Source organism: Vicugna pacos, chromosome 25 (genome assembly GCF_048564905.1).
Source record: "Vicugna pacos chromosome 25, VicPac4, whole genome shotgun sequence".
In the NCBI taxonomy this organism is placed as follows: domain Eukaryota; kingdom Metazoa; phylum Chordata; class Mammalia; order Artiodactyla; family Camelidae; genus Vicugna; species Vicugna pacos.
Genome location: NC_133011.1, coordinates 21,935,270 through 21,950,327, shown reverse-complemented (window position 1 = coordinate 21,950,327; position 15,058 = coordinate 21,935,270). Strand labels below are relative to the sequence as shown.

General features: G+C 43.1%; 1 protein-coding gene across 1 annotated transcript; it reads right to left on the bottom strand.

Moving 5' to 3' along the window:
* Window positions 1–7,657: 7,657 nt before the first annotated feature.
* AARD (alanine and arginine rich domain containing protein) lies at window positions 7,658–11,954 on the bottom strand. The gene is made up of 2 exons (XM_072949634.1): window positions 11,557–11,954; window positions 7,658–8,875 (listed from the first exon to the last, which is right to left on the bottom strand). Exons 1-2 carry the CDS (start codon window positions 11,947–11,949, stop codon window positions 8,732–8,734), a joined length of 537 nt encoding a protein of 178 aa, XP_072805735.1. The 5' UTR covers window positions 11,950–11,954; the 3' UTR covers window positions 7,658–8,731.
* Window positions 11,955–15,058: the final 3,104 nt, after the last annotated feature.

Sequence of the window (15,058 nt, the reverse complement as noted above, 5' to 3'; positions counted from 1 at the left end):
TAAATAAGGAGACAGAAATTATGATCACACACATGTTATCGCAAAATACTTAGCCAATTATCTTAATGAACTTAGTTGTTTTAAAAATAACTGAGGTGTGACTAAATGCAAACATCCAGTATCCCTCACTAGTGTGTTGTGGGTGGGGACCTGCCCGTGACCTTCTACAGAAAGGGATCTTTTCCCCCAATTCTAGTATTGGGAAGAGTAAAGGGATTGGAAGGAGGGGATATAAGAGAACTAGAATTCTTATTTGTCATAATAGGAAAGCGTAATGTCTAAAATCAACAAAAGAAAGACACGTTATTTAGAAGGGAAAAGAATTGGGAGGGGTCTCTTTGGGATGATTCGGAGGCAGGGACACCGTTAGGGCACTGACCGTCTTGGAGTAAGGGTTTTAAACTTTACTGTCTTTATGTATTCTGTGCATGTATTACTATAAAAAATTAAATTTTAAAATCTTCTTTCATGGCTACCCTTGCTCTTAAGGATAAAGCCTGAAATCCAAAGCACAGTTTTCAAGGCCTGTTGTCATGTAGTCACCTCTGCCCACCCGTCCAGCCATACCCCTCACATCTTACGCCTTCCTTCCGAGCTCCAGCTCTGTGGAGGCTCTGTGCCTCCTCCCAGCAGGTGATGACTTGCTCACCTCTGGGACTGCCCAGGAGCAGCTGCTTCTGCCTAAGACTGTCTGCTCCTCCTCTTCCCTCCCCGGCCTTCTCTTGGCTGCGCTTCCATAGTCTTCCCTCTCCCATCACATCCAGGTTAAGTGTGCTTCCTGTTCACTCCCTTAGCCCGTTGATTTTTTCCCCACCACAGCGTTCATCACATTGTATTATAAGATCTTATTGAACTATCTGCTCCTTCATCTAGAGTGTCCGCCCCCTGAGAGCTAGCACCTGTCTTTCATGTCCGTTGTCCTGTACTCAGTACCCAGCACGATGTTCACTTCAAAGCTGATGCTCAACACACACCTAGAATAGTGCCTGTCACCCAGTAGGCACAACAGTAAAGCTGAGTGAAAAAAGGAAGAAAGGAAGGGAGAGTGGGAAGGAGGGAGAGGGTAGAGAGACAGAGAGAGAGAGAAAGAAGGAAACAAAGAATGTTTGGCCTGTTAGATTCATACTGTTAAGTGAACTTAAGGTACAATTATAAGGTGCAAAGAATTTATATTTAGTATTTTTCCTTTTTTTTCTATTTCGTTCCTTTATCTGCTCACTGTAGGCACTCTAAATGTCAGTGTCTTCGTATCACCATCTGAAATAATTCACACTAAAGAATTGATGCCAACATTGTTTCAAAGAGTGATTCCAAAAGCATTTAGCTAGAGACAATAATGCTTAACCCAAAGAATTTTAAAGATCATTTTGAGTTCAACTCCTCACTTTATAAATGAGGAAATTGAAGCCCAGAGACATTAGTGATTCACCAGATATCACACAGCAAGTTCAGCTCAGAGCTGACAACCATAGCTGGGTCTTCTGAGCTGTACTTCCTGCTACTTCATCAGCCACCTAGAGAGTGACATCTCAGGAAGCAAGATGAGGGTAGTGTTCCCAGAGTTAGACAGGCATGCTTTCTTGCTGCCCCTCAAATTTCAACAGCCTCAAGCAACACCAACCCCAGACGGTCAATGTGGGTTTAATAAGCTATTGGCTATGACAGCACCCTCATAATTTCTGTCTCCTTATTTAGGAAACTCAAATGGGCAAGATCCAGGGGACTTCTACAGAAATTGAAGCACTCATTGTAAGCTGTAAAGCACTTGGTAAGGTTCGGGGTAAACAGTAAACCATCAAGTCAGTATACACTGGTAGACTCAGGATATTGGTCGTGCTCTCAGCAACCTGACAATCCCACCTCGAAATCTCGAGAAATTTCTTCGCATGACAATTCTTAACTGAATCCTGTAGAAGTTTAGAGAGACAAGCATCCTTAAGACCAATTTAGAAGCAATTTTTGTAGAGATTTGATTTTAGGCTGTTTTTTGACAGTTTGCTAAACTTCCCTGACATAAAAATTTAAGAGCTGATGAACAGTTTATTATGTTTGCTGCCGGCTCACTCCTAAAATACTTTAGGAAATTATTTCATCCCAATTTCTTTCAGTTGCTGAAAAATCAAATCGCTTCTCTGACAGAATCAGTTAGGTAGTAGGTTCCGTAGGCATTCGGATATCCTTAATGGAGTGTGTTAAAAGATAAACTGGGGCATTTAAAAAATTTTAAGAGTTTATTTGAGCGAAAATCGATTCGAGTCAGGCAGCATCCAATCTTGCAGCTAGAAAGGAGCTCAAGGAGCTGTACAAAATGAAAGCCTTTTATAGCCAGAAGGAAGTGGGAATAAGGAAGTTACACTCAGTGAAAAAAATGGGCTGGTTATTGCAAGGTTACTTTCTTTTAGGGGAAGACGGGTCGATCAGGCAGATGACTTGACTAGCTCTGATCACGTGATTCCTGATTGACTCTAAGATTCCATTTCTGGGAGATCCAGAACTGTAATTAAGTCTCAGTTTGGTGAGGTGGTGCTTAGCGTAGGTAACTCCATTTTGGACCTGTCGTCTTGCTCTTAACAAGTGTGAGCGTGTGAAATATTTTCCACAGGCAGAACATTTACTGTGGAATTGCACAGGGTTTGGGAGGGGGTTCCTCTCAGACAAGTTTCCCTCCAATATGCTTTAATTGGTCTCCGATTGAATAAGATGGTCCTCACTACAGGCATTTAAGCAACCAATGGTGTTTCTGGAGTCCTTTGCCCATGGTTTCTGGTATCCACAGTTGCAGTCAGATAATGCATCATCCTGAACCTTCATCCTAGGTGGTTGTTGGGGTTCAAGTGTGTCAGTAACACTTAGTTCTGTGCATGGAACTAAATACTTAAATAAAGTGGCTTAAACAATTGAGTTTTATTATTGCTGTTTCCTCACAGATCCAGACCAGCCATAGCAAAGGGGGAGGGTATAGTTCAAGTGGTAGAGCGCATGCTTAGCATGCACAAGATCCTCTGCTCAGTCCCCAGTACCTTCATTAAAAATTTTTTTTAAATAAATAAACCTAATTACCTCCCCCGAAGGAAAAAATTTTTTTAAAAAAGCCAGCCATAGGAAGGCAGTCTCAAGGATGGCTCAAGAGCTCAATGATGCCATCAAAGGCACCGCTTCTCTTCATCTTTCTGTCTTCCCATCTTCAAAGCATCCGAGTATCTCCGTGTATCTTGGTCTCAGGGTGGCTGCAGCAGGTGTAAGCATTACGATCTCATGGGACAATGTTCCTAAGCAAGAAAGGAAGAAGCGAGGAGGAAGAGAGCTTACCTCTTTTTGTAGGAAAAGAAAATGTTCCTCAGAAACCCCCCAGCAAACTTCCCCTATGTCTTACTGGACAAAGCTGGATTCTATAGCTGTCTTGAGCTCCCAGTAGGGCTTGGAAAAGTGAAATTGTCATTCTCAGTCTCCCTCTTGGAATTGGGCACTTCCTATAGACAAGACGGATGAGCAAAATGTGTGTTAGGCAGGCTGTTATAATAATAAATTCTACGTGAGAGAGTTCTAAACACTCCACATACATTAAGCCGTTAGATCATCACAGTCAGTCCATGGAGTGGCTGGGTGTGATTATTATCGCTTACAGAGAAGCAGGCTAAATTTCAGAAATGAAAACATAGTGAGGCAGCAGAGGAGCCAAGATTCCAAATCCATCGCCTGACTCCAGAGGCTGCACTCCTGACTACACCTTACACTGCTCTCAGCCCGCAGTGCCACCTAGGCAGGCAATCCACCAGGCTGCTTGCAAAATCCAGCACATAAAATGTCTGAGTGTTACTTGTCTCCCTCTGAAGTGCAAATGTGACCTTTCCCCCTGGTTGTGGCCACAGAATGGGTGAGAAGAGCAGAGAGGCCATCCGAGAGTGACAAGAATCATCATCAAGGCTGCAACCGCCAGGGCCGTGATCAGGGCGAGGGCTGGGACTGGGAGAGTGCAGTTCACGGCCAGGGGCCAGTGATGCACAGTCAGCAGCCCACTGAGCTGCCGCAGTGTTAGGAAGTCTGGGCAAGGCAGAGGTGAGTGACTGGACCGTCCAGTTACAAGCCAGCAGGATTATAATAGAATAGTTTCCAAGTGAGAAGAGTGTTTTAGAGACTCTCCACTCTTCTCATTTTCAAGTGAGTAAAATGAGGCTCAAATGGAGTGGAGTAATTGGTCCCAGATCACCCAGCTAGTTTAATGTAAAACATGAAGCCCAAAATAAGGGCTTGTTTCCAGGTGAAAACAAATAATTTGGGAAAAGCAAACTTTTTTGTTTGACCTTTGCAAAAAGCATCCCTAGAACGTCATACAGGCTTCTGTTACCCTTTCTGTTACAATGTGGAATTGATTCACTCATGTGTGGGTCTCCCTTGTTACCTTGAGAGGGTCTCAACCCTGGATGAGAATCATTTCTTTTTAAATTTTTTACTGAAGCATAGTTGATTTACAATGTTAGTTTCAGGTGTACGGCAAAATGATTCAGTTATACATATACACGTATGTTTTTTTCTTTTCAGATTCTTTTCTATTATGTTCTTACAAGAAATTGAATATAGTTCCCTGTGCTATACAGTAGATCCTCATTATATATAGTAATGGGTGTCTGTTAATCCCCAATCCTTAAAATTTATCCCTCCCCTGCCCCTTCCCCTTTGGTAACCATAGTTTGTTCTCTATGTCCGTGAGTCTGTTTTTGGTTTGGAAATAGAATTTGTATCACTGTTTTTAGATTCCACACAACTGATATCACATGATATTTCTTTCTGTCTGACTTACTTCACTCAATATGATCATCTCTAGTGGATAAGAATCTTGACAGCTCCACTTGCTAGCCTATTTCATACTCATTCTCCTCCTCTATAAAATGGGAAAAGCGATAGTTCCCACCTCCCGGTGTTGAGGAGACAATCACATCTGAACGCACGTAGCACTGTGCCAGGCAGAATCGGGGGCTGGTAAGTAGCAGATACTGACCATTCCTATCTCCTGGGTGCCTCCTCTCAAGTTTGGTAAATCAATTCATCAATCAGCAGAGGAAACTCAGAGTCAACATCACAATAGACAGCAGGTGGCAGAGTGTTACAGAGACGTAAACATGCAGTGAAGAAAGAGGCCAGGAAAGGTCTGAGTCCAAAAAGGTAGTGAGATCATGTAGAACTGAAGATGTGAAAGAAAGAAACACACAGCAAGTAGAAGAGCCTTCACCACTCACTGCGTATCCCAAAACTGCTTCGAGGTTCTTCAACTTGGGCTCCTCAAGATTCAAATAAGATGGGTACCATTTTGACGAGCTTCTTTAGACAGATCTAAAGAAATTAAAGCAATCTGCTTTAGGTCACAAAGTTGGCAAGTGGCAGATTCAGAATTAAATACCAAAGCCAAATGACTACCTGCCTGCAGTTCATCGTGAGGATTAAATTAGCTAATACCTGTGGTGTTCTTGCCACAACACCCGTCACAGGAGAGGCAGCTCATGTCATTGCTGGTTTCATTATCACTGCATTCCAAGGGTCCCTCCTGCACTGGTCCCAGCAAGGAGGGATGGTGGCACTGTCATTCCTAAGGAAGAGACGGAACCTCTTAAGCCCCAGCATTAATCAGAGGCAGGATCCGGAATCACTGCTATGGGAGATGTGCACCCAACTCCAAGTTACATCGTCCAGCACTTGGTTCAGGGGAAACAAGAGGCTGCCAGGCCCAGAGGTGGGCAGAGTGGCATAGGTTCAACGCTAAACTTACCCGTATCTCTAATCCTCCCCTAACCCGCGTTAGTAATACAGCCAAAGAAGCAGGAGAGGCGGCGGCAGGGGTGGCAGCAGCAGCAATGAAAGAGAGGAAGCAGCTGGCACCGGAGGGCCTGGTGCCAGGCTCAGGGCCGGGAGGGACTCCGGCGGTGATAATAGTGGTAAATAAACAGAACCGATGGCTGCACTGGGGTCCGGTACCCTGACAGGGAAGGGACCAGGGGAGATGGGATTCTTGTCATCACACTGGTGCAGGCTCAGCCATCACGTCCCCAGCCTGGGCGCTCCAGAAGCACCTGTTACAGCAGAAGTAGCTCGGCAGGCCAAACAAAACATATTCATCCAGGCCACCTGGAAAGGGATTTAATACCTAACAACCTGCGCGATGCTCCTAATTGTCATAATTAATCTGGGCCTCTTCACCGGTAGGTGCAAACGAAGTACAATAGAGCGAACAGTTCCCTGCTAACATGCCCCCCCCAATAATTAAAGCTGTGAGAAATCCACATTTGGAAAACCGAAATGCCGTATTTTCCTCGCTAAATTGTTTTTTCAGCTCTTCTTCTTTGGCTCTCTCTATCCCCTGTAGGGAGGAACATCTTACTTTCTTCGACTTACCCAGTTACTGCTTCCCAGCTGCATAATTTAGGTAATAATTATTTTCTCATTTTCCCCTCCAGCTGGCAGTGGTTTAGTCCAATCCACCTCATATTTCTTTAACATGTCACACTGTTGCTCTAGCTTATTTAAACGCTCTGGAAAGTGGGGAAAGGTGGCCATTGGAAGCCCATCCCTGCATCCCTTTAGGAAAGAGTCCCTATTGTCTTTCCATGAGCAGCGGATGGGATGAGAATCCAGCAAACTAACAGCAATAGCTGAGTGCAGTTGCAAAGAAAAAATATGAACACAATCTGGCTTCTGCTTCTTAAATAAAAACAGATGATGGATGCCTTATGAGAGGAAACAAAACAACATTTAATAGCAATAGTGTCCCAACTATCAAGTTCTCACTGTATTTCTCTATCAACAGCTAGTATTACAGGCCACCTCCGCTGGTGAGGCTTCCAAAAGTAAGAGGCTTTTGAAACAAAGACTTTCTTACTCTGTTTCTCCATCTGTCACTCCTCAAAGATACAGTGATCCAAAGTTTATCACTTAAAGATAGGACAAAAAAAAAAAAAACTGGCGACCAAAGACTTTATTGTAAATGGTGGACTTTTTTTTGTCTAAAAAAGTAGAAAATAATGCCTCCATTTTCAGAAGTTCTCTTTTTAAGTTTTTTCTCTTTTGAGTCCCAATAAAGTACATTTAGGATAATCAAATTACTCACATGAATGCTAACCAATGTCAGCTTCTCTGTTTTCTGCAAGGAATTGAGCTTATAAAAGAATCATCTTAAATATTTGCTAAACACAAAATCACAATTTATGAATTTTAAATTATAAAATATAGTTTAGAATCACCTCTCTGACATTTGAATAGAATCTTTCTCGAAGAACAGATCATGAGGAATTCCACCGCCTCTTTCCTTAGAATGTCTATGACTTTGAGGAGGAGACATATAGGAAATGTTTTACAAATGTAATTTAAGAAACCAGTCTGTATATTTATCAGCCAAGAGCTCAAATACAGAATTGCTCAAGAAATCCAGGAGTTACATATCAGAATGTTGCCAATAGCTCATTGACAATGTTCTGTAAGTTAAGCATAGTAATACCTCAGTTTAACAGAGGGAAGAAATTAAGTACCAAAGAGCTTAAATAATTCACTTCTAGTGACAAAAAACAAGTTAAGGACAAACTAAACTTGGTTCAGATAATCCTTAAAACCTCACACACATAAAACAACTTGTATTTATTTTAAGAGAAAGACCACATCCATTCTGTTCTCCTTTGTCTTCCAGGACTAATTTTTATTGTTAAGTATTAAAATCACATACATTTTATAAATTAATTTTTATTTTTACAGATAGTGACCATTATGAATATCACTGAGATTTGCAACTTTTTTTTTAACTTTATTTTTGCATTAAGAAGGTGGCATGTTTAAGGTAGAGGTAGATGTTCTAATTCAACACAAACCATTTTAACTCCTAAAAGCTTAACAAAGGAATTGTGCCAGTTAGGAATCTTTTGAGTACAAGTCATAAAACTCCCACTCAATTGACGTAGGCAAAAGGAGATTTTATCAGGAGGATGCTAGAGTATTTTCATGTGTCCAAATGACAGCAAGGGCTGGGGTTTTCAACAGCTGGACCCCAGAGACAAGGAAGCGCAGCTCTCTCTCCCTTTTTGTGCTCTCAGTGGTGCTGTTTCAACCTCCTTTATTAGAGCTCACACTTTCTCACATGGTGGCCACCAGTAGCTTCCAAGTCCCCCTACCCTACAGCTTCTACAGTCAGCTTCCAATACTCATCTACTCCTTTAGTTCTAGTTCAGAACTCCTGAGGACAAGTTGATCAAACTGCCTTCATCTGCCTGACTGTATTCCAGAGAGGTGAGGCATCCTTAATAGGGTATAGTTGGCATCTAGGCAGAAGTGATTCTCAAAAAAAAAGAGAGGTGAGCAGGGAGGGAAGCCTACTGAATAGTTAACTTGGCAGACAAACCAAGAATAATCAAGTAAAACAGAAACAAGTACAGATTCAGAAAGTTCAGATAATGCTAAAAAGTTAAGGTGGCACAAGATAGTGTTCTAGAAATCGGCATTAAGGCATTGTTCAGTATATTCTTTTTACATCTCTTTCCCAGCCAGAACATTGAATAACTCACTTTAAAACTTTTAACACACCATTTTCTCTCTCTCCTTTCTTAAATGCTTTCTGTCACTTCCCCATGGCATCAAAATTTGGGGCCCACAAATTGACCCTAAAATCTAATGCAAAGCATCCATAATGTCACTATCGGAATTGTTTCAGAGACATCTATGTTATTTTTAGGGTTCAGATCCTCATCTATGAGTTTCTTCATTCCAGATTCATGGCATTATCTTCTGAGCTTTGAGATTCTGATGCAATTTCCAGTTCATACTCCTTTTTCAATTGCTGCATTTTCATGTCTAAATCCAACAAAGTTCTGGCCAGCTGGTGATTTTGGAAATGCATTTCCAGCTGAAAGTTAGAAAAAGAATAAGGATTTTTATTAGCCTGAGATACGGATCAAATGAAACTGCTCTCTGCACAGGAAAAATAAGGACTTTGTAGGAAAGGAAAATAAGATATCTAGAGAGATGTATTTGTCATCTTATTCTCCAGTTCTGACTGTTTGCCCTGACTGTAAAACTGACTTTCTATACAAGGTAAAATCTGGACATACAAATAGCTTTCGAAATGGCCTTGCAATGAAAACAAAAATAGCTGATGCACAGAGCTGTCCATGTGAAAAATTACTGTGCATGGACAGCTGTTTTCAAGCAATGGCATGTGATCTGCAAGGAAATCATTTATCTTTATGAGCCTTCTGAGCTCCAGGATAACTGCCCAGGGCCATCTGAGCTTTCAGGATCTGGGCCCATTTACTTCATTACTTGTCATTTCAAGTCTTCAGGATTCTAAATGGTCTCCCTGTTGAGAAAAAACATTTAACCACCCCTTAGAGGCACATGTACAGTTATGTGTACTTGCAGAATCTAACAGCTTTCACTCTAGAGTGAAACTTGCTATAGAGCAAGGCTGATTTATACCCTCCAATGAGAATCTGTAAAGGTCCCATGTATTTAAAAATAGATCTCCCAGGCAGTTTACCTAAGAGGGAGTCCAACAAAGCTTAGTCCAACATAATCTTTATATTACAGTTGAGAACTAGTGATCAACTATTTGCAGATTTCTTCAGTTAGGGTCTTGTTTAATACAATTCATGAGAACCGTGTTCTCTCTGCTTAAAACCACTCATCAGCTCAACAACAGAAACCACCCCAGGATGAACCAGGGCATTCCATTGGTAAAAAGCAAATATTGGTGGTTCCCTCTGAATTTACAAAAATAAAGTCATTGGATAAAATGTTCTTTCCATTTTCTTCTGACATATGTTTCTTCATTCTTTAGCACCTGGAACCACTTCTCAGATAGCAAGAATTTGCAAAGAATACAGTAATGAACATCCAGCAAACAGGCATTAACAGTAACAACCCAACCAGCAGCCCAAGAAGCCCCTGCACCTTGCCTGCGGGAAGCTTCAGTTCCTCAGTGTGGCAGGGATGCACTGTAGCCCTGCCCCATTCTTCCAGCTTCATTTCAGGCACTCTTCCCACACCAGCCCCCACTGCAGCTGCTCAGGAACCTTGCCTATCCCAGAATAACCACGTCATACTGAGCCACATCTTCTGCCCTTCTGCTTAGAATGCCTCTTCTACCCTCTTCGTGCTGAACCCAGCCAAATGCCAACTCTTCTTAGAAGCTGTCCCTGTACCACCTTGTCTGTGCTTCCACATTGTTCTGTACCTGTGCCTCTTATAGCACACAGACTACACCAGACTGATGATTTTGAGCACAGAATTTGTTTCCTGTTCATAACTATATCCATAACTAAGGGTGCACTGCCGGTGCACGTAACACGGCAGGTTGTCTCTGTGTTTGTTAAAAGACAGAGTGAAGGAGTGAATAAATGGATGAACTGATGAAAATCCATCCTGTACTTTCATGCCAAAAATCAAGCAGTTAAATTATTGATAATGGCTCACCATCTAAGTATATGTAACTCACACCTATTTAGGAAAGTCCAATACCAATCGTTCCTTGCTTCTTTCCTCACAGATCCCTTTAAGAATCTGGTGAAAGCTGTGAACCCACTCTGAGGAGAGAAGTAAACTTTATATACATACAGAATTTGGCATACAATTTTAGGTATATAGAACCCTTGAAGTTCACTCAAAGATCCTAGAAATCAATGCATCTCATTAAGTAGAACAATTAAAAAAACAAATAATAGAATAAGTAACATTTCATAAATAGCAACATGTCTCTAAATCAGTTGAACCTGTTCATCATTGTTCCTTACATAAATCCCACCCTAATGCATGATGCATGGACACATGGTTGGATGTGTGTCGATTCCTGCAGAAATCTGGCTAATGGTCTGTTATCAGGAACTGCTGCTTCTAGCGGTGATGGTGTTAAGCATCCACTCTTTTGCTTCTTCATGACTGGTCGTACACAATGGTGTAATAGTTGGCCAAGACATTGATGGTGGTCTGCATTCCAGGAACACAGCATCTGTGCATGTGTGAAATTCTCTACTCCTTTCTGGGAAATCCTTTGATCATTCATATCTATGTATTTGTCATTTGGGGAATACAATTTAAAAAACTCCAAGGTCTATAATAATTATCATAACAATAAGGCTCACTGAGTAGTGTGCACGTTCTAGGCACTTTATGTAACATTATCTCATACAATACGTACAGCAATCCTATGAGTTTATTATCTCCATCTTACAGATGAGTCAACTGAAACCCAAATCTGCTAATCAGCACCCCTAAAGTAACAGGAACAGTATGGGGTTTGGCATGTGTCTCTAGAGGCTCTGCCCTCTAAAGCCAGCCGGCACTCCGGGCCCTGCAGGACCCCTTTTCTCCCGGATGCTGCTGGGGAGGCAGGCGCGTCAAACCCTGCAGACAGATGGACGGCCAGCGCCCAGCTCCACCGCGGTGCCCCGCCTCACCCTTTCCCCACCCTGGGGAAAGCGTCCCTCGGCCTTCCGAGTCCTGGGTGGGCCTCGTGCGCGGCTCGAGGCCGGGGGCCCAGGAGGGGAAGAGGGAGAGGCGGCCCCGAGCGGCGGCCGCCAGCGCGCTCACCAGCTCGGCGCGCAGCCCGGCCAGGGCGCTCTCGACGCGCGCCCGGCTCTGCTCCTCCCGCGCCGCCGCCGCCGCCGCCGCCTCCTCCCGCGAGCGCCGCGAGCCCCCGCGAGGCACCGCCCGCTGGAAGGCGCGCGCCAGCCGCCGTCTGAGGTCTTCCAGCAGCGGACCCGCGGCGGCGGCGGCGGCGGCGGCGGCGGCGGCGTCGGGGGCCTCCTCCGGGGCGGCCGCGCTCTTGCTGCCCTCAGCGTAGCCGCGCGCGGGACGCAGGGTTGAGGGCCAGAGTCCAGCTCTGGCGAGGATGCTGTGGGGGCCCCAGGAAGTTCCCTCTCTGCGGCGGCGGGAGTCCCCCAGGCCCATCTCGGAGACGCGGCGCCCCAGGCTTCCAGGCATGTATTGCTAATCGCTTGTTTCCAAGTGCGAGAATGAGGAAGGGTGCGGGACGGGGCGGGGTAACCAACGAACCCGCGGGACCCCAGCCAAGTGGGACGCGGCTGCTGCTCTGCCACTCAGACCCGCTCCATTTCCCCAAGCCTCATCTCTGCCCTTCTTACCCTCCGTAGCAGCAAACGGAGGAGGTGGTTCCCATAACTCCAGAAGAGGTTTCAGCTGGATCCTTTTTATTTGTTCCCTGGATTGTCTTTCTGAGAGGAAGACTTGGGTCCATCGAGGTAGGTGGAAGCTGACATGAAGAGGAAGTTTTGAGGCCCTGGTTGCTTTGGTTATTTAATATTTCAACCCTTTAAAATATTTTTTCTTGCTTTCTACTGACTGCCAGGCACTGTGACAGCTGTTGGGAATATAAAGTCTAGTTAGGCCCTTACCTCTCCCCGGCATTACCCACGAGGGAGAAGCTTAGCCCTGTTTCCCAATTAGAAAGAATGATCTTTCCACGAGCCCAACGATGCAGAAGACACTTGGGTTCTGAAACTCCGTGTTCCTTTCTATATTTGGTACCTTCAAATGAAAAAAATTAAATTTCCTCTTACTCCAAAGTTTATTATTTTATAAGTCCCAATTTAGTACAATCACGTGCCAATGTTACTTGTATATCCTTTAGCAGTGAACTTAATCAACTGCCTCTTTTTTGATCTAATGGAGAGTTTCTAAAAAGGAATAAATAAATGAAAGTTTTGTATGATCATAGGACACAATCACCTCCCCTACCCTGGAAAAAAAGTGGCAGGGATGTTGATACAGTGCTCTCATCTTAGAATTAGTCATTCGTTTAATAAAGATTTACAAGTCACCTGCTGTGTTCCAGGGCCATAATAGGCATTGAAGGCAGTAAGAGTTAATTTTTGTTAGTGTTTACAATGTGTCAGTCACTTTTCATATATTAACCTATTTTGTATTCACAATAACCCTGTGAGGTAGGTACTATTTGTTTCTGCATCTTACAGATGAGGAAACTAAGGCAGATGTTAAGCTGTAAGGCGGAGATCACAAAACAGGTCATTGGTAGGCCTGGGATTTGCACCTAGGAAGTCTGGCTTGTGCTCTGAACCACTGAGACACACCTTGGATACACACTACCTCCCAAAGAGGAAAAGAAGTGGCTCAATTTACATGTTGCATGAGTGGGTGTTCAAATTCCCTGTGCTTATAAAATTCAGCTCTACTGAAACGACTTGAGACTTAAGAGTTGGAAAAGGAGGAATGCAGGTTACCACCTCTGCAGATAACCTGCAAAATTCAGTACCTTACAATAGTTTATAACCGAAGCAGAGGCAGATAACTATCATTGTATATTGTTTCATAAAGATTCTCTAGAAACCCTTGAAAATGTGTGGAAAATATGAAAGTCTGTATGTTCTACTGGGAGCCAACCTGAGTATAAATTTAAAGATTCTGTTTTTATTTGTGTGTGGTTTGGGGCATGTAGGTAATAGGTGATATGTGATTTTTCTCATAAGAGAAAATGTAGATGACTGGGTATGGTCATGACTTTTTAGATACAACATCAAAGACAAGATCATGAAAGAAATAATAACCTGAACTTCATTAAAATTGAAAACTTTTGCTCTGTGAAAGACATTGTCAAGTGAATGAGAAGACAAGCCACAGACTGGGAGAAAATATTTGCAAAAGACATATCTGACAAAGGACTGCTATCTAAAATATACAAACTACTCTTAATCTCAGCAATTAAAAAAAAAAAACTACCCAACTGAAAAATGAACAAGCCACCTGGACATCTCATCAAAGATATACGGAAAACAAGCATGTGAAAAGATGCTCAACATCAAATGTCATTAGGAAATTGCAGATTTAGACAATAATGAGTATCATTACACACCTATTAGAATGGCCAATAGGTCAGACCTCCCTTCTAAATCTATCTGTACTTGGATGCTCAACTTAATATATCTCATTCTTAATATTGATTCCCTGCATCCCTTAATACACGCTTTTTTCTTTACCACCCCCTAGTTCAGTAAGTGAAAATTCCATTGTCAGTTACTCAGACCATAGGCCTTGGAATCACCCACAGTTTGCTTCTCCCTCTTTCGCCCTACATGCCATTCGTCAGTATATCCTGTAGGCTCTACCTGGCAATATCAAAGAACATCTAATTCCTGCCATCCCAGTCTTCCCACTCACCATCACCTAGTCTGTTTCCATAGCCTTCAAAAGGTCTCCCTACTCCATCCACAATGGCCCTATTTTACTTCTCTACCTTGCTCCCCTTGCAGCAGACTATGTCACTTTTTCATTCAAAGTCCTCCAGTGTGTTCCCACCTTATTTAGAATAAAATCCAGTGTTCTAGCATAGGCTGCAAAGCCTTTTATGAGTCATCCCAAGTGGCATTCCCTCCATTTCTCTAGTCGCATCTCCTTCCTCTCTCTCCTTGCTTACTCTATCCAGCCTCCCTGGTCTTTCTCTTTTCATGGCCTTTGCCTTTGTTATTCCCTTTTCCTTTATTATTCCTGTTTCCTAGGATTCTCTTCTCCCAGATAATGAATGGCTAATTCCCTTACTGGGTTCAGGTCTCTGCTCAAATGTCACTTCATCAGAGAGGTCTTTCTGAATCTAAACTAGCACGCACACACCCCTCCACTACTGTCCATTCTGTGTCTTTGCCCTGCTTTTTATTCCTTCATACTTACATCAACTGTCATCTTATGTATTTATTTGTTTTCTTATCTATCTGCTGTCCACTAACAGAATATAATCTCCATGAGAACAGACACTTTCTTTTGTTAACTGGTACATCTCCAGTGACTAAAATGGAGTCTGTCACTTAGTAGGCACTACGTAAAACTTTGTTAAATGAAGGAAAAGAAGAGAGGGAAAGAAATAGAAGGCAGCAGGACAGAGGGAAGGATGAAGGGGAACGAGATAAGGAGGAAGGAGCTGTGTAGACCAGCCAGGCAGCTGAAACAAACATGGACTATCATGTCAGTTAATGAACTTCTCCAGAGTGACTCCAAAATGATTAACTCAGGCCTGCTTGAAAAGAGCACAGTGTCCTCTAATGAAAAGAAGAATAACTCCTGT